At 39.5% G+C, this 15,957-nt stretch overlaps 1 protein-coding gene across 4 annotated transcripts in view; it reads left to right on the top strand.

Annotated features, from left to right (window-relative positions):
• The first annotated feature begins 13 nt into the window (after positions 1-13).
• The window catches only part of DNAAF1 (dynein axonemal assembly factor 1), a 33,618-nt gene continuing 17,674 nt past the window's right edge, over positions 14-15,957 (top strand). The window contains exons 1-6 of one of the 4 annotated variants that reach the window (XM_030582157.1): positions 14-77; positions 4,195-4,344; positions 10,138-10,272; positions 10,497-10,541; positions 10,784-10,922; positions 14,781-14,872. In XM_030582157.1, the coding sequence (XP_030438017.1) occupies positions 4,203-4,344; positions 10,138-10,272; positions 10,497-10,541; positions 10,784-10,922; positions 14,781-14,872 (553 nt within the window). In that variant the 5' untranslated portion in view covers positions 14-77; positions 4,195-4,202. Of the gene's footprint in view, positions 78-4,187; positions 4,345-10,137; positions 10,273-10,496; positions 10,542-10,783; positions 10,923-14,780; positions 14,873-15,957 lie in introns of those variants that run through there. The other 3 variants (XM_030582160.1, XM_030582159.1, XM_030582158.1) reach the window with 3 other exon arrangements.

The raw sequence follows: 15,957 nt of genomic DNA, 5'->3' as shown, positions 1-15,957 counted from the left end.
GGGCTTCTGGTCCCGCCGTTGAGGTCGCCATGGTTACGGGAGAAGCGGTTGGTAGCGGTTGAGGCGGAGGGAAACGGGTGAGTCTCCGCTCCGGGACGGGGGAGTGTCTGTACCCTACACACACAGGATAGGGAATTTGTGAGACCCCCATAGGCATCGTTTGATTTCTGTATTTGAGGGGGGCAGCTCCAGTCAGGCCAATGGGACTGTGCGGGGGGGGGCGGGGAGAGCACTGTATCTAATTCCTGTGTAAAGAAAGACAATGGAATATTAAAAAAAATAAATCAGACCCGCTCAGCTGTAATACTAACATCTTCTGACATCCCTGGTTAGGTTTAAAATTGTAAGGGATATTCTTACTCAGATAGCTTACCGAAGTCAGAAGTGTCAGAGTGGCAGCCGTGTTAGTGCCTATCAGCAAAAAGAACAGGAGTACTTGTGGCACCTTAGAGACTAACACATTTATTTAAGCATAAGCTTTCGTGGGCTAAAACCCACTTAATTGGCTGCAAGTCTGTATCTGTACGAGTTTTTTCATGAAGTTGATGGATTTCCACTTCATACAGCTAAATGCAGAGCCTTGCATGGTGACAGGTTTCAGAGTGGTAGCCGAGTTAGTCTGTATCAGCAAAAAGAACAGGAGTATTGTGGCACCTTAGAGACTAACACATTTAAACTTATGCTTAAATAAATGTGTTAGTCTCTAAGGTGCCACAAGTACTCCTCGTTCTTTTTGCTGAAGTCAGAAGTGACCATCATGATCATCGAGTCTGACCTTCTGCACCGTGCAGGCATAGAACCTCACCCACTCAGTCCTGTAATAGACCCCTAACCTCTGGCTGAGTTACTGAAGTACTCACCTAATGGTATAAAGACTACAGTTACAGATAAATCATCATTTACGCTAATTTAAACCTGCAAGTGACCCATGCTATAGAGGAAGGAAAAAAAAAAAACCTTAGGGTCTCTGCCAATTTGACCTGGGGGAAAATTCCTTCCCGACCCCAAATAAAGTTATCACTTAGATCCTGAGAAAGTGGGCAAGACCCACCAGGAAGATTCCTGGGAAAGAATTCTCCGTAGTAACTCAGAGTCCTCCCCATCTAGTGTTGCGTCTCTAGCTGTTGGGGAGTTCTGCTACAGGCCATCAATGATGGGCCACATGCCATTGTAGGCAGTCCTGTCGTACCATCCCCTTTATAAAGTTATCAAGCTCAGTTTTGAAGTCAGGTTTTTTGCTCCACTGCTCCCTTTGGGAGGCTGGTCCAGAACTTCACTCCTCTAATGGTTACAAACCTTCGCCTAATTTAAAGCCTAAACTTGTTGATGACCAGTTTATATCCATTTGTTCTGGGGTCCACATTGGTGCTTAACTTAAAGAACTCCTCTCCCTCCCTGGTATTTATCCCTCTGATGTATTTATAGAAAGCAATCATCTCTCCCCTCAGCCCTCTTTTGTTAGAGTAAACAAGCTAAGCTCTCTGAGTTTCCTGTCATAAGGTAGATTTTCCATTCCTCAGATCATCCTAGTAGCCCTTCTCTGCAACCAATTTGAATTCATCTTTCTTAAACATGGGAGACCAGAATTGCACACACATGAGATATCACCAGTGCCTTGTATAATGGTACTAACACTTCCCTGTCTCTACTGGAAATACCTCATCTGGTGTACCCCAGGACCGTGTTGGCCTTTTTCACGGCTGCATCACATTAATAGCTCATAGTCATCCTGTGATCAACCAATACACCAAGGTCTTTCTCTTCCTCTGTCACTTCCAACTGATAAATCCCCAGTTTATAGCAAAAATTCTTGTTAGTCCCAAAATGCATGACTTTGCACTATGAAGTTTCATCCCGTTTCTATTACTCCAGTTTACAAGGTCATCCAGATCTTCTTGTACGATATTCCGGTCCTCCTCCATATTGGCAATACCTCCCAACTTTGTGTCATTTGCAGACTTTATTAACACATGCCCATTTTCTGTGCTAAGATCAGTTATAAAAATGTTAAATGAGGAACTCCACTAGTGACCTCCCTGCATTCTGACAGTTCACCTTTCAGTATGACCTGTTGCAGTCTCTGCTTTAATCAGTTCTTTATCCAGCTTTTGGTTCTCATATTAATCCTGATCTTCTCCAGTTTAATTAATAATTTCCCATGTGGAACTGTATCAGATGCCTTACTGACATCCAGGTAGATTATATCTACGCATTTCTTTTGTCTAAAAAATCATCTTCTCAAAGAAAGATATTAGTAATTTTGTTACTATCTCTTGAATACAATTGAAACAATTGTAGAAGAATCTACAATTACTTCCTGTCATTTAGGCTACTTACTTTTTGCAGTTCAGCGAGCTTGGAAGAGATCATTTAACTTTAGGAAACATCCTAACAGCTCTTTCTTATCTTATCTTAATGCCCTGTTAATCAATATCTCCTCTGCAGAACTCATTATACTGCACACTCAGGCTGCCTTCCCCCACTCCAAATCTGCCCATGATGACACCCCCCATGTGTGGATGAAAGCTGTTCATGTGATACCCCCATATAGGAAGGAAGGTTTGGTACCTTCACCCACAGGGTAGGGAATTTGTGTGATGCCTCATATGGGAAGCAGGAGGTTAGGTGATACACCCCACAAGGGAGGGAGATGGATGGAACCCCCACAGAGTGGGGGATCTGTGAGGGACACCCTCTTGAGACAGGGGCATGTAGACATTAGTGTGGGTGAGATTCATATGACTCGCCCAGCCTAGCCCAGCTGCTATTAGAAATAAATAAGAATATTAATTTCAGGTTCAAAATGACCCAACAGCCTCTACGCAGGACTCGGACCCATAGTAGTTCACGTCTTCTGATATTGGAGAAACATTACAAGCTCGGAGCTGTGTATGGTTTCCAAGCTTCATATCACCACTGTCTGTTTTATACAGCACTCATCATCATATCTAAGAATTATAATTCAGCCCAGTTTTGAACAAGAAGTCAAAATTAACCTTTGTTATTTAATATTTATACTGTGGTAATGCCCAGTGCCACCATTTTGCTATGCATTCTGCTGCTGTAGAAGAAGATATGGACCTGCACCAAAGAGTTTACAATCTAAAATGATAAAAGATAAAGCAAGTGGGGGAAAGGATCCACATACAAGCAATGGGTTAAATTGTCCCTGGCATTTACTCAGATACACAGAGGAGTAAGATTCCACCCTCTTACTTCCCCATCTGACTGCGTTCATAGAATCAATCATAGATTATTAGGGTTTGGAAGGGACCTCAGGAGATCATCTAGTCCAACCCCCTGCTCAAAGCAGGACCAATCCCCAAATGGCCCTCTCAAGGATTGAACTCATAACCCTGGGTTTTTCCTTGCAACTCACTTTGTTGCTCTGGCCCTGGGAGTGCGGTGAGGGGAGAGTAAAGGCTGCTCATCCGGTAATCCCTCCAGCAAGCAAGTGGTCAGAGGAAAGTTGGAGAGGGATAGAGAACTGGGAGGACACTTTGGTTATTCCCCAGCCAGAGTAGCCACTCAAGTACATAAGGGGCAGTAAAGGGATGAAAGAAACTTACTTCCTTTTAGGGCAAGAGAGGAATTATGTCTCCTTGAGGCACAATTCTTTCCTGTGCTCCTTTTGGTGTGTCACAATTTATGCTCTGCCCTTTCCTCTGGGATGAGCCTAAGGGCTCTATCTAGCATGAAGCGACCAGGGTGCTGACAGGCACACAATTTGATAGTTATGTATTATATTTATGTTGATAGGCATGGGAGTTTTGTTTTTTAAATATAACCTTACCATGATCTTACGTGACTACTGTGTGTGTTTAACTTTTTGTTTGGTTTAATCCTTGCTTATTTACTCTGTTTTAGTGCTTGCTTTTTTTCATCCTTCTCTCAAAAAACACATCAGGATGGTTTTCAGAAAATACTTTGAAAATAATGCATTTTTTTTCACAATATGTTATTTTCAGTCTTGTGTTAGGTCTTAATTCTGCAGTCGGGTCCCTGTGATTATACCTTCCTGCCCACAAAGTCACAGGTTCAAATGTCTGCCCACACCAATCCAACTGCAGGACTGGAGTTTTGGTTCTTACTCATGCAATACTCCCATTGAAGCCACTGGAAATTTTGTATGATTAAAAGTAATAGGATTGGCTAATAGATCATACCCTAATGTGTCATCCATCTAAATGGCAGAGCTTAAAATGCAACCACCATATGGAGAGACTGGTCCAGAAAAGGGAATCAAGGAGGAAGTTCATGAGCAAAATATGTCAGAAGAGTCTCCAAGTGATTGCAGAAATGGAGATATCCAGACAAACAATGAAAATAGTCTTGTAAAAACAGGTAATTGAAAGGAAAAGCTACATTAACACTTGACCATAGTGTTTTCTGCTAGTATGAATTTAGTGATCATGTGGCTACTTAATTTTTGTTTTCTTAAGTAGGTGATATTTTACCAGTTGAACTCTTAATGTCCAGTCCTGCCCTTACTCACAGGGATACAGCTTGCATTGGGCTATATCCTGCTCTGTTATGCTAGTGTAATTGGGATCAAAACATGATCCAATATGAGCTTGTTCCTGCTCCCACCAAACTCAGTGAGTTTTGCCCTAACTGAGGCCAGAATAGGAACCTTAATGACAGGGTGGATAAAAATCAACGATTTAAAAAAAAAAGTAAAAAAAATCTGATTTTTTTGATTTAAATCGGATTTTTTTTGAGAACATGCTTTTGAGGGAAAAAAATATCTAAGGATAGTTTTAATTAAGATACCTTATAGCTCAAAGATCTCTCATCATGGGATAGGGATTATAAATTCTAATTCTATAGTATGAGACAATATATTAATGTAATGTTTAAGAAAAGTTTTGTAAATGAGTTCCAATGGTTCATGGATTAGGGACCCAATCTTACGGAATTCCAGGAGCTTCTGTATAGGTCGAGGTCGGCAACCTTTCAGAAGTGGTGTGCCGAGTCTTCATTTATTCACTCTGATTTAAGGTTTTGCATGCCAGTAATACATTTTAACGTTTTTAGAAGGTGTCTTTTTATAAGTCTATAATATATATAACTAAATTATTGTTGTAAGTAAAGAAAATAAGGTTTTTAAAATGTTTTAGAAGTTTCATTTGAAATTAAATTAAAATGCAGAGCCCCCCCAGACTAGTGGCCAGCTCGCGTGACATTTTTGGCACGCGTTCCATTTGTTGCCTACCCCAGTATAGATTATTTAGGTTAATCTTTCTATTTACCCAGTGGGACTCAATGCTCAGTCTAGAAGATACCATCAGAGATGCTTAGTTTTGCAGTTCTCAAATTGTGAATTTGTGTCTCCAGAGATAACATGCTTGTTAACAGCAAAAATGTTTTAAAATAAATAACTATATAGAGGTGAGAAATAACAGACCTCAACCCTGTTGTCCCTTTGCAAATTTGTGTACACAGAGTTAATTCCTTATCTCTCTCTAAAAGTGCAAAGTTTCAAAAAGTTCAGTGAATAGAACAGTGGTTCCCAAACTGGGGTTCATGAACCCCTAGGGGTTCGCAAAATGTTACAGGGGGTTCTCGGGAAAAAATTCCCTAATGGCGGACAGAGCTGTCCCTAGGGACCCCAGGGAGCACAGGGCCAGCAGCCTGGAACCCCTGGATTTCCAAGAGCTAAGCAGATCAAAGCAAGTCTATCTATCACCCTGAGGAGATTTAAATTTCAAGACTCCTTGTAAGAAATGGAAAGAGAGGTGAATTTTTTTTTGCTGTTTTTAAAATTAAATAGGCAGCTCCTATTGTTTTTAAAATTATTATGAAGAACAAGTTTAAGCTTTGTTGTAATGTGCGCTGTTTGCCTGGACTGCTCAAGACCTGCATGCTTGTGTAGGAGGAACTCTTTTGAGTTGGCTTCTTAAATACCTTCCTACTGTTTCACATCTGATACTCCTTGATGAAACATAGAAACCTTGTCTTATAACGGGATTATTCAAAGTGATACAAGCTACGAAAGTGAGAGCTTGGAAGAGTGTTGCCATTTTCATAATGTAATAAAATACTGTAATGATAAATAATAATTAATAATAGTGTGTAATAAGCATGTCATAAAAAATTTATATTTCCAAGATCACTGCTTTTATAATTTATACTCAGATAAAAGAGAAAATCCCTGCAAATATTCATTTTTCAGAGGGGGTTCGTGAGACTTGATGTGCTAGTGAAAGGGGTTCACAGGCTGTTAAAGTTTGGGAACCACTGGAATAGAAGATTGTTGGGGACAGAATAGATCTGGACAAGGAGAAGAAGTCTAGAGATAAATGTGAGAAGGGAGGGACAGGCAGTAGAAACAAAAGTAAAACTGTTTGAGCAGCATATTCTAGAAGTCTTGAGGTCTTTCTGAGTGTAGCCTTCATTGATTTGAGATCTACCATACCATTCTCTCACTAAAAGGGAAAATCTGTAATGGCAGCAGACCGTAAAAGATACCCAGTTTGGGAATATTTTAATGAAGTTCATCTACCTGTGGCTAAGACAGGCATGCATGCAAAATGCAAACAAGTGCAACAAAGAAATGCAAGGCCTGGTTGTCTAAATGAAACAACATCATGAGAAGTATTCCTTCTCAGGAGGAAGCTGTGTTGAAGATGATGGAAGGAACATGTCTGAACATGCAAGAGCTTCAGGTTGGTAAACTTTTTCATTTCATACTTCTTTCTTAAGGACTGCCAGTCTTCCTTCTGGACTATTCTTGAATTCTCATGTTTGAGCAAAAAATATAGTTGTTACTCTATGGTACTATCATTTTAGATACAGTTGTGATAAAAAATAAATAGCTGGAATAGGCAGATCTTCGTTTTACAATTTCACCTTTAAAGTAGTACTGAGTGGCAGTGAATGCAATGAGTAATTCTAAATGAACAGTATGGTGGTAATAATTAAATAATTGCATTGACTTATTTTGTTTAGGAGAACCCATCCTCAACATACAGGATTCTGAAGACTATCCACCTTCAAGATCACCATCATTTTCTATAGTTTCAGAGTTATCTGCCAATGGTAGTGTTTCAGTCACATCATGTATGTCACATAGCCACAGTATATTACCTATAGCAAAAAAAAAAAAAAAAAAATCTCCATCATCCAGAAACAACCATAAATAAGTTTGTGATAAAAATCAGCAGTATACAAAAAGAGGTTATTGATGAAAAAATTGCCCGGTTTGTTTATGCAACAAACTCTCCTTTCCATATGATTGAGAACCCACACTTCATTAACATGGTTCAGTCCTTAATACCAGGATACAGTCCACCCAACAGAGCAGACGTTGCAGGCAAATTGCTGGATAAAGTGTATGAAAGAGAAATTGAGTAGTGTGCAAAAGGTCTAGAGGATAAAATTGTTAATCCGTGTCTTGATGGATGGAGCAATGTCCACAATGATCCTGTTGTATGTGCTTGTCTGACAACAGAAGAAGGGAAAGTCTTCCTAACAGAAACAATTGATACATCGGGAAACACACACAGCAGAATACTTACAAGAAGTAGCAGTAAAAGCTATAACAAACTGTGAAAAAAAATTCAAATATCTAGTACACAGCTTGGTCACAGACAATGCTGCAAATGTATCCAAGATGAGGAGAAATTATTTAGAAGACAGTGACGAGAGTCCCAAGCTAATAACATACGGTTGCAGTGCTCATTTGATGCATTTCCTAACCAAATACTGCAGTGTTCCAGAAATAAAGGCTAATGTTGTTGAAATTGCAAAATACTTATGTAACAACCACTTTGCAGCAGCTGCTCTGAAAAAAAATGGGAAGAACCAAGCTTACTCTCCCACAGGATGTGCAATGGAACTCAGTAGTGGACTGTTTTGAGCACTATGTCAAGAACTGGCCTAATCTGATGACAGTTTGTGAACAAAATAGTGAAAAATAGATGGCACTGTCACAAGCAAAGTTCTCAACATTGTTCTTAAAAGAAATGTTGAACACATGCTGAGTACCCGGAAGCCTATTTCTGTAGCCTTGAACAAAATGCAGGGAAATAGCTGTTTTATTGCTGACCTGTTGAAATATAGAAGGAACTGAGTGAGATCTTAAAAAGAGAAATATGCAATGACAGAGTTAAATTACAAGCATTAAAAACAAGCACTTTCTCCAGCTAGTTTTCTTGCAAATATTCTCAATACTCGGTACCAAGGTCAAACCTTAACTGCTGAAGAAGAGGAGTTAGCTGTGACATGGACATCCAGCAATCATCCCTCTGTAATGCCAGCTATAATAAACTTCAGAGCTAAGGGTGAACCATTCAAGAAATATATCTTTGCTGATAATGTTTTAAAGAAAGTCACATCAGTGAACTAATGGAAGTCACTTAAGCACTTGGATACAGAAACTGTTGAAGTGATAATCTCACTTTTAACAGCAGTAGCTTCTTCTGCCAGTGTAGAAAAAAAAATTCTTCCTTTGGACTAGTTCATTCCAAACTGAGAAATCATTTGGGACCTGAAAAAGCAGGAAAGCTTGTTTTTCTTTTCCAGATTATGAACAAACAGGAAAATGAAGGTGAAGACGACTGAGTTAGCTGCAGAAGCCAATATTTTAAGTTTCTCATGTTGACCTGGCTGACATAGTCGATTTAATTTTTGGTTTTTTTTTTAAATAGTTCATTTAACTAAACTATTTTAGTTAAAAACAATTTTAACAAAAACAAACCTGATTTTAAAAACCTTCAATGTTTAACTAAATTCAAAAATTCATATGCTTGTTTTGTTGAAATATTATATGTTTGCTGTTGAAGAAAAAAATCCAGAATACATAATGTTGTTGTTGTTTTAGTTAAATAAATCAATTTAAATGCCTGTCTGGTGATGTTCTCCTCCTAATACAGCATGGCAAGAAAATATCCTCCAAATATTAATGATTAACCTGTTGAATTGGAGATAGTTCACTTCCCAGTGACTTCAGAAATATCTTCTTCAGTTACCTTTGGTAAATGAAATAACCAAACAATCATTCATTTCTGATATAGCTGTAAAACTAATCTGAAAAGTTTTCAAAATAAATCACTTACAAAATGTATAGTATGTATCTTCTAAAAATGAAACCTACATCTATCTCTGAGTTGCGAAGAATATGTATTAAGGTTATAACAACCAACAAGAATGAACTTTTATGTAGAAATCCATGATTAAATCGAGTCTTCCTGAGTAATGATTTAAATCAAATCCACCCTGCTTAGTGACCTTCCAATTTTTACTGTGGAATTAATTCTGCCCTTCGTTATAATCAGACAGCTTCCATGCATTCCCAACTGGTGTAACTGAAAGCCTAATTTAGCTCTGTACACACCTCTACCCCGATAGAATACGACCTGATATAACACAAATTCAGATATAATGCAATAAAGCAGCGAGGAGCCCCGGGCCTTTTAAAGTGCCACCCAAGCCCCTCTGCTTTACCACCTTATATCCGAATTCGTGTGGAGCCTTGGGCCCTTTAAATCAATGCCTGAGCCCCACTGCCAGAGCTCTGGTGGTGATTTAAAGGGCCCGGGGATCCCCATAGCAGCTGTAGCACCAGGCCCTTTAAATCCTCACTGGGGCTCAGGCAGCCGGGCTCAGGCGGTGATTTAAAGGGCCCAGGGCTCTGGCTGCTGCAGGGACCCCTGGGCCCTTTAAATCCCCGCCCGAGCCCCACTGCCAGAGTTCCGGCAGTGATTTAAAGGGCCCAGGGCTCTCTGCAGTGGCTGGAGCACTGAGCCCTTTAAATCCCCACCAGGGCTCTGGCAGCCGGGCTCAGGCAGTGATTTAAAGAGCCAGAGGCTCCAGCCGCTGAGGGGAGCCCTGGGCCCTTTAAATCCCCGCCCGAGCCCTGCTGCCAGAGCTCTGGCTGTGATTTAAAGGGCCCAGGGCTCCCCGCAGCGGCTGGAGCACCGGGACCTTTAAATCACCACTGGGGAAGCCGTCCAGTCTGGCACGACATACTGGCTCATGCCGGTACACCGTACCGGACCAAACCCAATATAATGCGGTCTCACCTATAAGGCGGTGAGATTTTTTGGCTCCCGAGGACCGTGTTATATCGGGGTAGAGATGTATTTATATATTTGCTGAGGCCACCTTGTGTATCTCTTTTTCTCTAAATGGCAGAACTACAGTCCCAATCACAAGATGTAGAGCCAGAGCCTGAAGAGGGAATCAAAGATGATGTGACTGTACAAAGGAAGTCAAAAGAGATTTTGAATGATTACAGTACTGGAGATACCATGATAGCTGTAAAAACAGGTAATTGTATGGAAAAGCTACACTAACAACTAAGGTGCCCTGTAATAATATGGATGTACTATTATTTTAGTTTCTTTACATGCAAGGTTGGCAGTCCTATACTAATACCAAATCACCAGTAATTAAGAGGATAGCTGTAATATGCAACAATCATATATCATTGCAACAAGAAACTACAAGAGCTCTGATACTAATGTTTCCATTGTTACTATTCATTTTTGGAGTCATAGATACTACCATATCAAAGCTCACTTCAAGTTTATCTAAAGGTAAGTAATACATAAAATATTGGAATATTCTTAGATTGTGATTAATAGCTACTGCTTCTAAAAAAGCTGCAATTTTCTTTAATTAAAAAAAGTTAACAAAAATGTTTTTTTTGGGAGAGACTACTTGAACATTTTTATGGAAATAGACTTTTTAAAAATAAATATTTCTCTTTAGAAAGTAAACAATGTAAATTTCACATTCATACTGTTATATGGCAATATTTTCTCTTACATAAAACAAGAAGATACTAAATCTGAAGAGAAAACCATGTACACTGTGTCCAAAATATATCAACATAATGAGCAGCAGTCAGGTGGTGATCATAAACCAGTGACAGATTCATCCAGTGTCAAGGCAGAAGAAAACAAAGGTTGCCTTCGGTAATTTATTTTAAGGTTATTAATGAATGTAACTGTGGTTCCATTGAAGTAAATGGAAGTTTTGCCATTGACTTGAGTAGAGCCAAGATCTTGCTGTCTGTGTTTATCTTAAATTATGCAGCAGAATGGTATATAAGATGAACCTGATGCCAATCAAGAAATCAAAAATTGTCCTTGACATTTTACAAAATTCATACTGCTTTTTGATGTCCGTAGTAGCAAACTGCATTTTGAATACACCATGAAGGATTATTTAATAGCTTCAGGGACAACTGTGCAAACTTAATGGTAGCTTTGTCTATAGGATTGGACCATTTCTCAGTACCACTTCAGACAATACACTGTTTAGCAACCTGAGTATGAATATTTCAAATTCAGAGAAAATTTTTAACAAAGGAAACGTAGTAAGTGGCTCAAAGAGATGGGATGTAAATCTTTTCTTTTTCTCTAAGGATTCTGGTTCAAATCTGTCCTGAGTTAGTATAGATTTTTACCATCTGAAGGTTATGCAGTGGCAAATGTGAAATGAGCTAGTTTTCTCTGTCCATTTTCCCTCTGTGGACAGATGTGCACATCACAAAATCTGCCACTATAATGAGTACTAATTGGTAACCTTGTTGAAAGTTTCAGCAGGAAGACCAATTACTAAATTGACATGATATTTGAATTACAGTTGTTAACGTGTTGGTAGGAGATAAAATGGGGAACATCGCATTTCTATTAGCTCTAACATACCTGTTCTGCAGCGTTTTTTAAAGTCAAAGGAAAGAGTCAACTGACTTCATCAGGATGTGGATCAGGCTGTAGATATATACAGAATTTCAGTCCCTTGGGTTACCAGCCAACACCTTTCAGAAGAACTGAAGGGAACATATGCTGTATATAGTGAGATTATTTGTGTTTCCAAAGGAAGTAGCATATTTTATTATGAGCCTATACATTGCCTGGAGGTGCCAAGAATTTAATTCAAGGGCTTCAAATAGTGTAGATTCATACCCAAAAGCAGTGAAATGTTACAAATAAATAAAACAAAACACTATGATCTATCATGCATAAAATAGTTTGTATTGTCTACTAACACTTAAGAATTACCTAGATGTAGTGTTTATAAACCCCTTCAGTTCTTATTGAATCTTCAGTCCTTCTGAGATTATTTCAGCCCTGTAATGTTTATAGGGACTTATTTATATTCTGATAGTTGCCCACATTTTATGTTGCCTCATGAATTGAAGTGACCATCAATTGTGTCAGAACTATTTGTTTCTCAGAAATATTGAATTATTCCAGTGTAATAAGTAAAACTCTAAATGCAGTTTCATTGATCAAGGTCCTGATTCTACCAGTTTTACTAAGCTTTACTGTGTTAGTTTGGGCCTGCCTTCCTGCCAAGAATATCTTACCATTTTAAGCCCCAATCCTGCAAAAATTTAAGCAATTGAGTAGTGCCATTCAATGTATAAAGTTAAGCACATGCTTAAATCTTTGCAGGACTGGGGCTTTAAGGTTCAACCTGTGCAGTTTTTGCATTAAGAGAAATATACAGTAGTAATGCTGAAATATAATTTTGTAATGTCTAATACAGGGGTCCCCAATGTGGTGCCTGGGGGCGCCATGGCGCCCGTGGGGACATCTAAATGTGCTCATGTCCTGGCCAGCGGTGGAGCACCTGCCGAAATGCTGCTGAATTTCTGCGGCGTTTCGGCGGTGACGCCTCTTGATGATGTTACTTGTCGGTGGCAAGTGACATTATCGAGAGGCGTTGTCACCGAAACACCACAGAAATTCAGTGGCGACACCTCTTGAGGACATCACTTGTTGGCGGCAAGTGGTGTCATCGAGAGGCGTTGCTGTCGAAACGCTGCAGAAATTCAGCGGCGACGCCTCTCGATGACGCCACTTACCGCTGACAAGAGATGTCATCGAGAGGCGGCGACGCTAAAATCCCGCAGAAATTCGGTGGCATTTCGGCGGGTGCTCCACCACCGCCACGGTCCTTTGTCTGGCACTCGCCCCACGAAAAGGTTGGGGACCACTGGTCTAATACTTGTTATAAACTAATCACAACAAAACTAGATACAAGTTTGTACTGTATGTAGGGATAAATTAATAAAGTTTTCTTTTAACCTTTTAGACAGGTTTATTTTAGTAAAATCTAGTCTTCTCAAAGACAAAAATATTTTCAGCTTGTTTCAAATACAGTAACTCTTCACTTAACATTGTAGTTATGTTCCTGAAAAATGCAACTTTAAGTGAAACAATGTTAAGTGAATCCAATTTCCCCATAAGAATTAATGTAAATGGAGTGGGGAAGGTTAGGTTCCAGGGAAAAAATTTTCACCAGACAAAAAACTATATAGTATATAGATATACACACAGTATATGTTTTAAACAAACAATTTAATACTGTTCACAGCTATGAGGATTGTGAAGCTTGGTTGAGGGGTTGAAGTTAGAGGGTGGAAGAAGGAGAGAGATTTTCCAGGGAATGCCTTGCTGCTAAATGGTGAACTAGCACTCGGCTGAGCCCTCCAGGGTTAAGACATTATTGTTAATGTAGCCTGTCACACAAGGCAGCATGAACACAGGGGGAGAGGAGACAGCGTAGCAGACAGAGACAGACACACACCTTGTGTGTGGGAGAGAGCGAGAGATGCACACTGCCCCTTTAAGTAAGCTGACCCACTCTTAAGTGCATTGTCTTTTTAATTGGATCAGGAAGTTGAGGCACCAGCAGCTGTCCCAAGCTCTCTATGTCTCTCTCCGTCCGTGTCCCCTCCCTGCTCTATATGGAGAAGGGGTAAGCGGGGTGCAGGAGCAGGGGGAAGGGGGACACCCTGACATTAGCCCTCTCCTTCTTCCCCTGCACAGCAAGCAGGAGTCTTTGGGAGAAGCTCCAAGGCAGAGGGCAGGAGCAGCACATGGCAGTGGGGGGAGGGACAGCTGAATTGCTGGTAATTGATAGCCTGCTGAGCGGCTGCAGCATAGGGAACTTAGGGGAGCAGGGAGCTGATGGGGGGCTGCCAGTCCACCCTGGCTACAAGCCCCCACCGGCTAGCTGCTATGGGCTGCTCTTCCTGCAAGCGGCGGATAAAGCAGGCAGCTGCCAAACGACATTAGAGGGGAGTATTGCACAACTTTAAACCAGCATGTTCCCTAATTGATGAGCAAAGTAACAACGTTAACAGGGACGACTTTAAGTGAGGCGTTGCTGTATATTCTATATATGTTAAATATTTAAGTTTAAAAGCTTACATATTAAAAGAGTTCTGGTTTTGATAATACCCAACATGTGTTAGGTGATGCACAGATTACTAAAAGAGACAGGGGTACTGATCCTGCATGTGGGGCTCCACATGGGTAGATCACTGTGCCCATGCAGAGCCTCGTTTACTTCAATGGGGCTGTACATGGACACTAGGGTCTGCCTGCCAGTAATAGATTCAGGGGCTAAATAACAAGACACAACAAATGGAAACAAAAAAATTAAGGGGTGGGTAAAGGAAGAGAAAAAGAAGTTCTAACAAAAAGGATCATGTAGTTGCTTAACTAATTAAATTCATGAGGAAATATTAATAGCCTATGTAATTTATTGTTTGTTTTCTTTTTTTAGCAGCATAGAAATGATAAGCAAAACATCTGCACTCTAAACAAGCAGAAATGGAAAGCAATTCTAAAATAACTACTATATGATTCCTCTAAGTAATATTCCGAAAGGTTAAAGCAGCTAATGAGTTACATGTCGTTGAGGAAGCAGATTGTTCAGCTATTTGAAGTCAGGCAGATATTAAAGCTTTCAGAATGTGTTTTGTAATTTAAAGTTTTTTTTATGTTGTTCATACTTCCTGTTAATAATTTTAGAATGACGAAAAAGCTCCTGCGAGACATCTGCAAACAGCAAAAATTATACATGACCCCAAGTTTGAATGACACACTATATTTACATTATAAAGGTAAGCCACACACACAAAAATCACATTTCAGAATTATTGTTCTAACTAGCAATGTAACAGGGGATCTGGATAAGGTTCACTGAGGGAAGGTATCTGGAAATTGTATTAGAAATATAATTTAATTTGATGGGAAAATTTAATTAGGGGTGGAGCTGAGTCAATAGCAATGTACAAAAGTACTTCAGGATCAGTGTTAAGGCCTGATCCTGGAAGATCTTACAGCTTCCATTAAATTCACCAGGAGCTGAGGATGTCAATATAGCGCAGGATAAGATTCTAATGACCAAGGCTAGCGGATTCAGCAACAACTTTGATTAATTTTGTGGCATTTGTGTATCAGCCGGTTATGTGATTCTTCATTTAAAGACAACAAATTTAAAATTGATATAAGGAAATGCTCATTCTTTACACACTGTTTAGTCAGTTGTGATATTCATCATCAGCTGAAATCAATCAAATTTATGGCTTTTTTGGAATTTTGAGAGAGAGTTTATATACATATATGAAAAAAAACCAGCATATGTAGCTACACGAGCTGGCTAGATAGGCAAAAAATACTAGGGTTATTATGCCTCATGGTTAAGGTTATACTACTTTCTGTGGGGTTAGAAAGCAATTTCTTCTGTTACGATAAAATATTGCACTGTTGCCTAGGTGCCTTTTTGGAGTGTTTTCAACTTATTTTGAAACATGCCAGTATTGGAGGCAAGATACTGGAACTGAGAGAGTACTGATATGTTCTGATTTGACTATTTTGATGTTGCTACAGACAACCAGTTAATCTAAATTTGAATCTTACTCTTTTAAATGTACTTTTAACTTCTAAACTGTGACCAACAATATTGATGAAAAACAAGCTACTATAAATTAAGGAGGGATCTAGGTGGCATACTGAATCAAACACTAGCTTCTCACTTCTAAAGACCTGGTTTAAAATATTGGTCCTGAATATCTCATGAGCAAAAATGTACCTTATTCCTTCTTAAATGTTCTTTTAGAGAAAGACTGTGTTTTTCAGCTACAGGATCCTATGTACTGATGCATAAAGAATGCCCAGAAAAAAATATATAAGCACATTGCATTCA

This window comes from Gopherus evgoodei, chromosome 12 (genome assembly GCF_007399415.2).
Source record: "Gopherus evgoodei ecotype Sinaloan lineage chromosome 12, rGopEvg1_v1.p, whole genome shotgun sequence".
In the NCBI taxonomy this organism is placed as follows: domain Eukaryota; kingdom Metazoa; phylum Chordata; order Testudines; family Testudinidae; genus Gopherus; species Gopherus evgoodei.
This window is presented reverse-complemented; position numbering and strand designations above follow the sequence as displayed.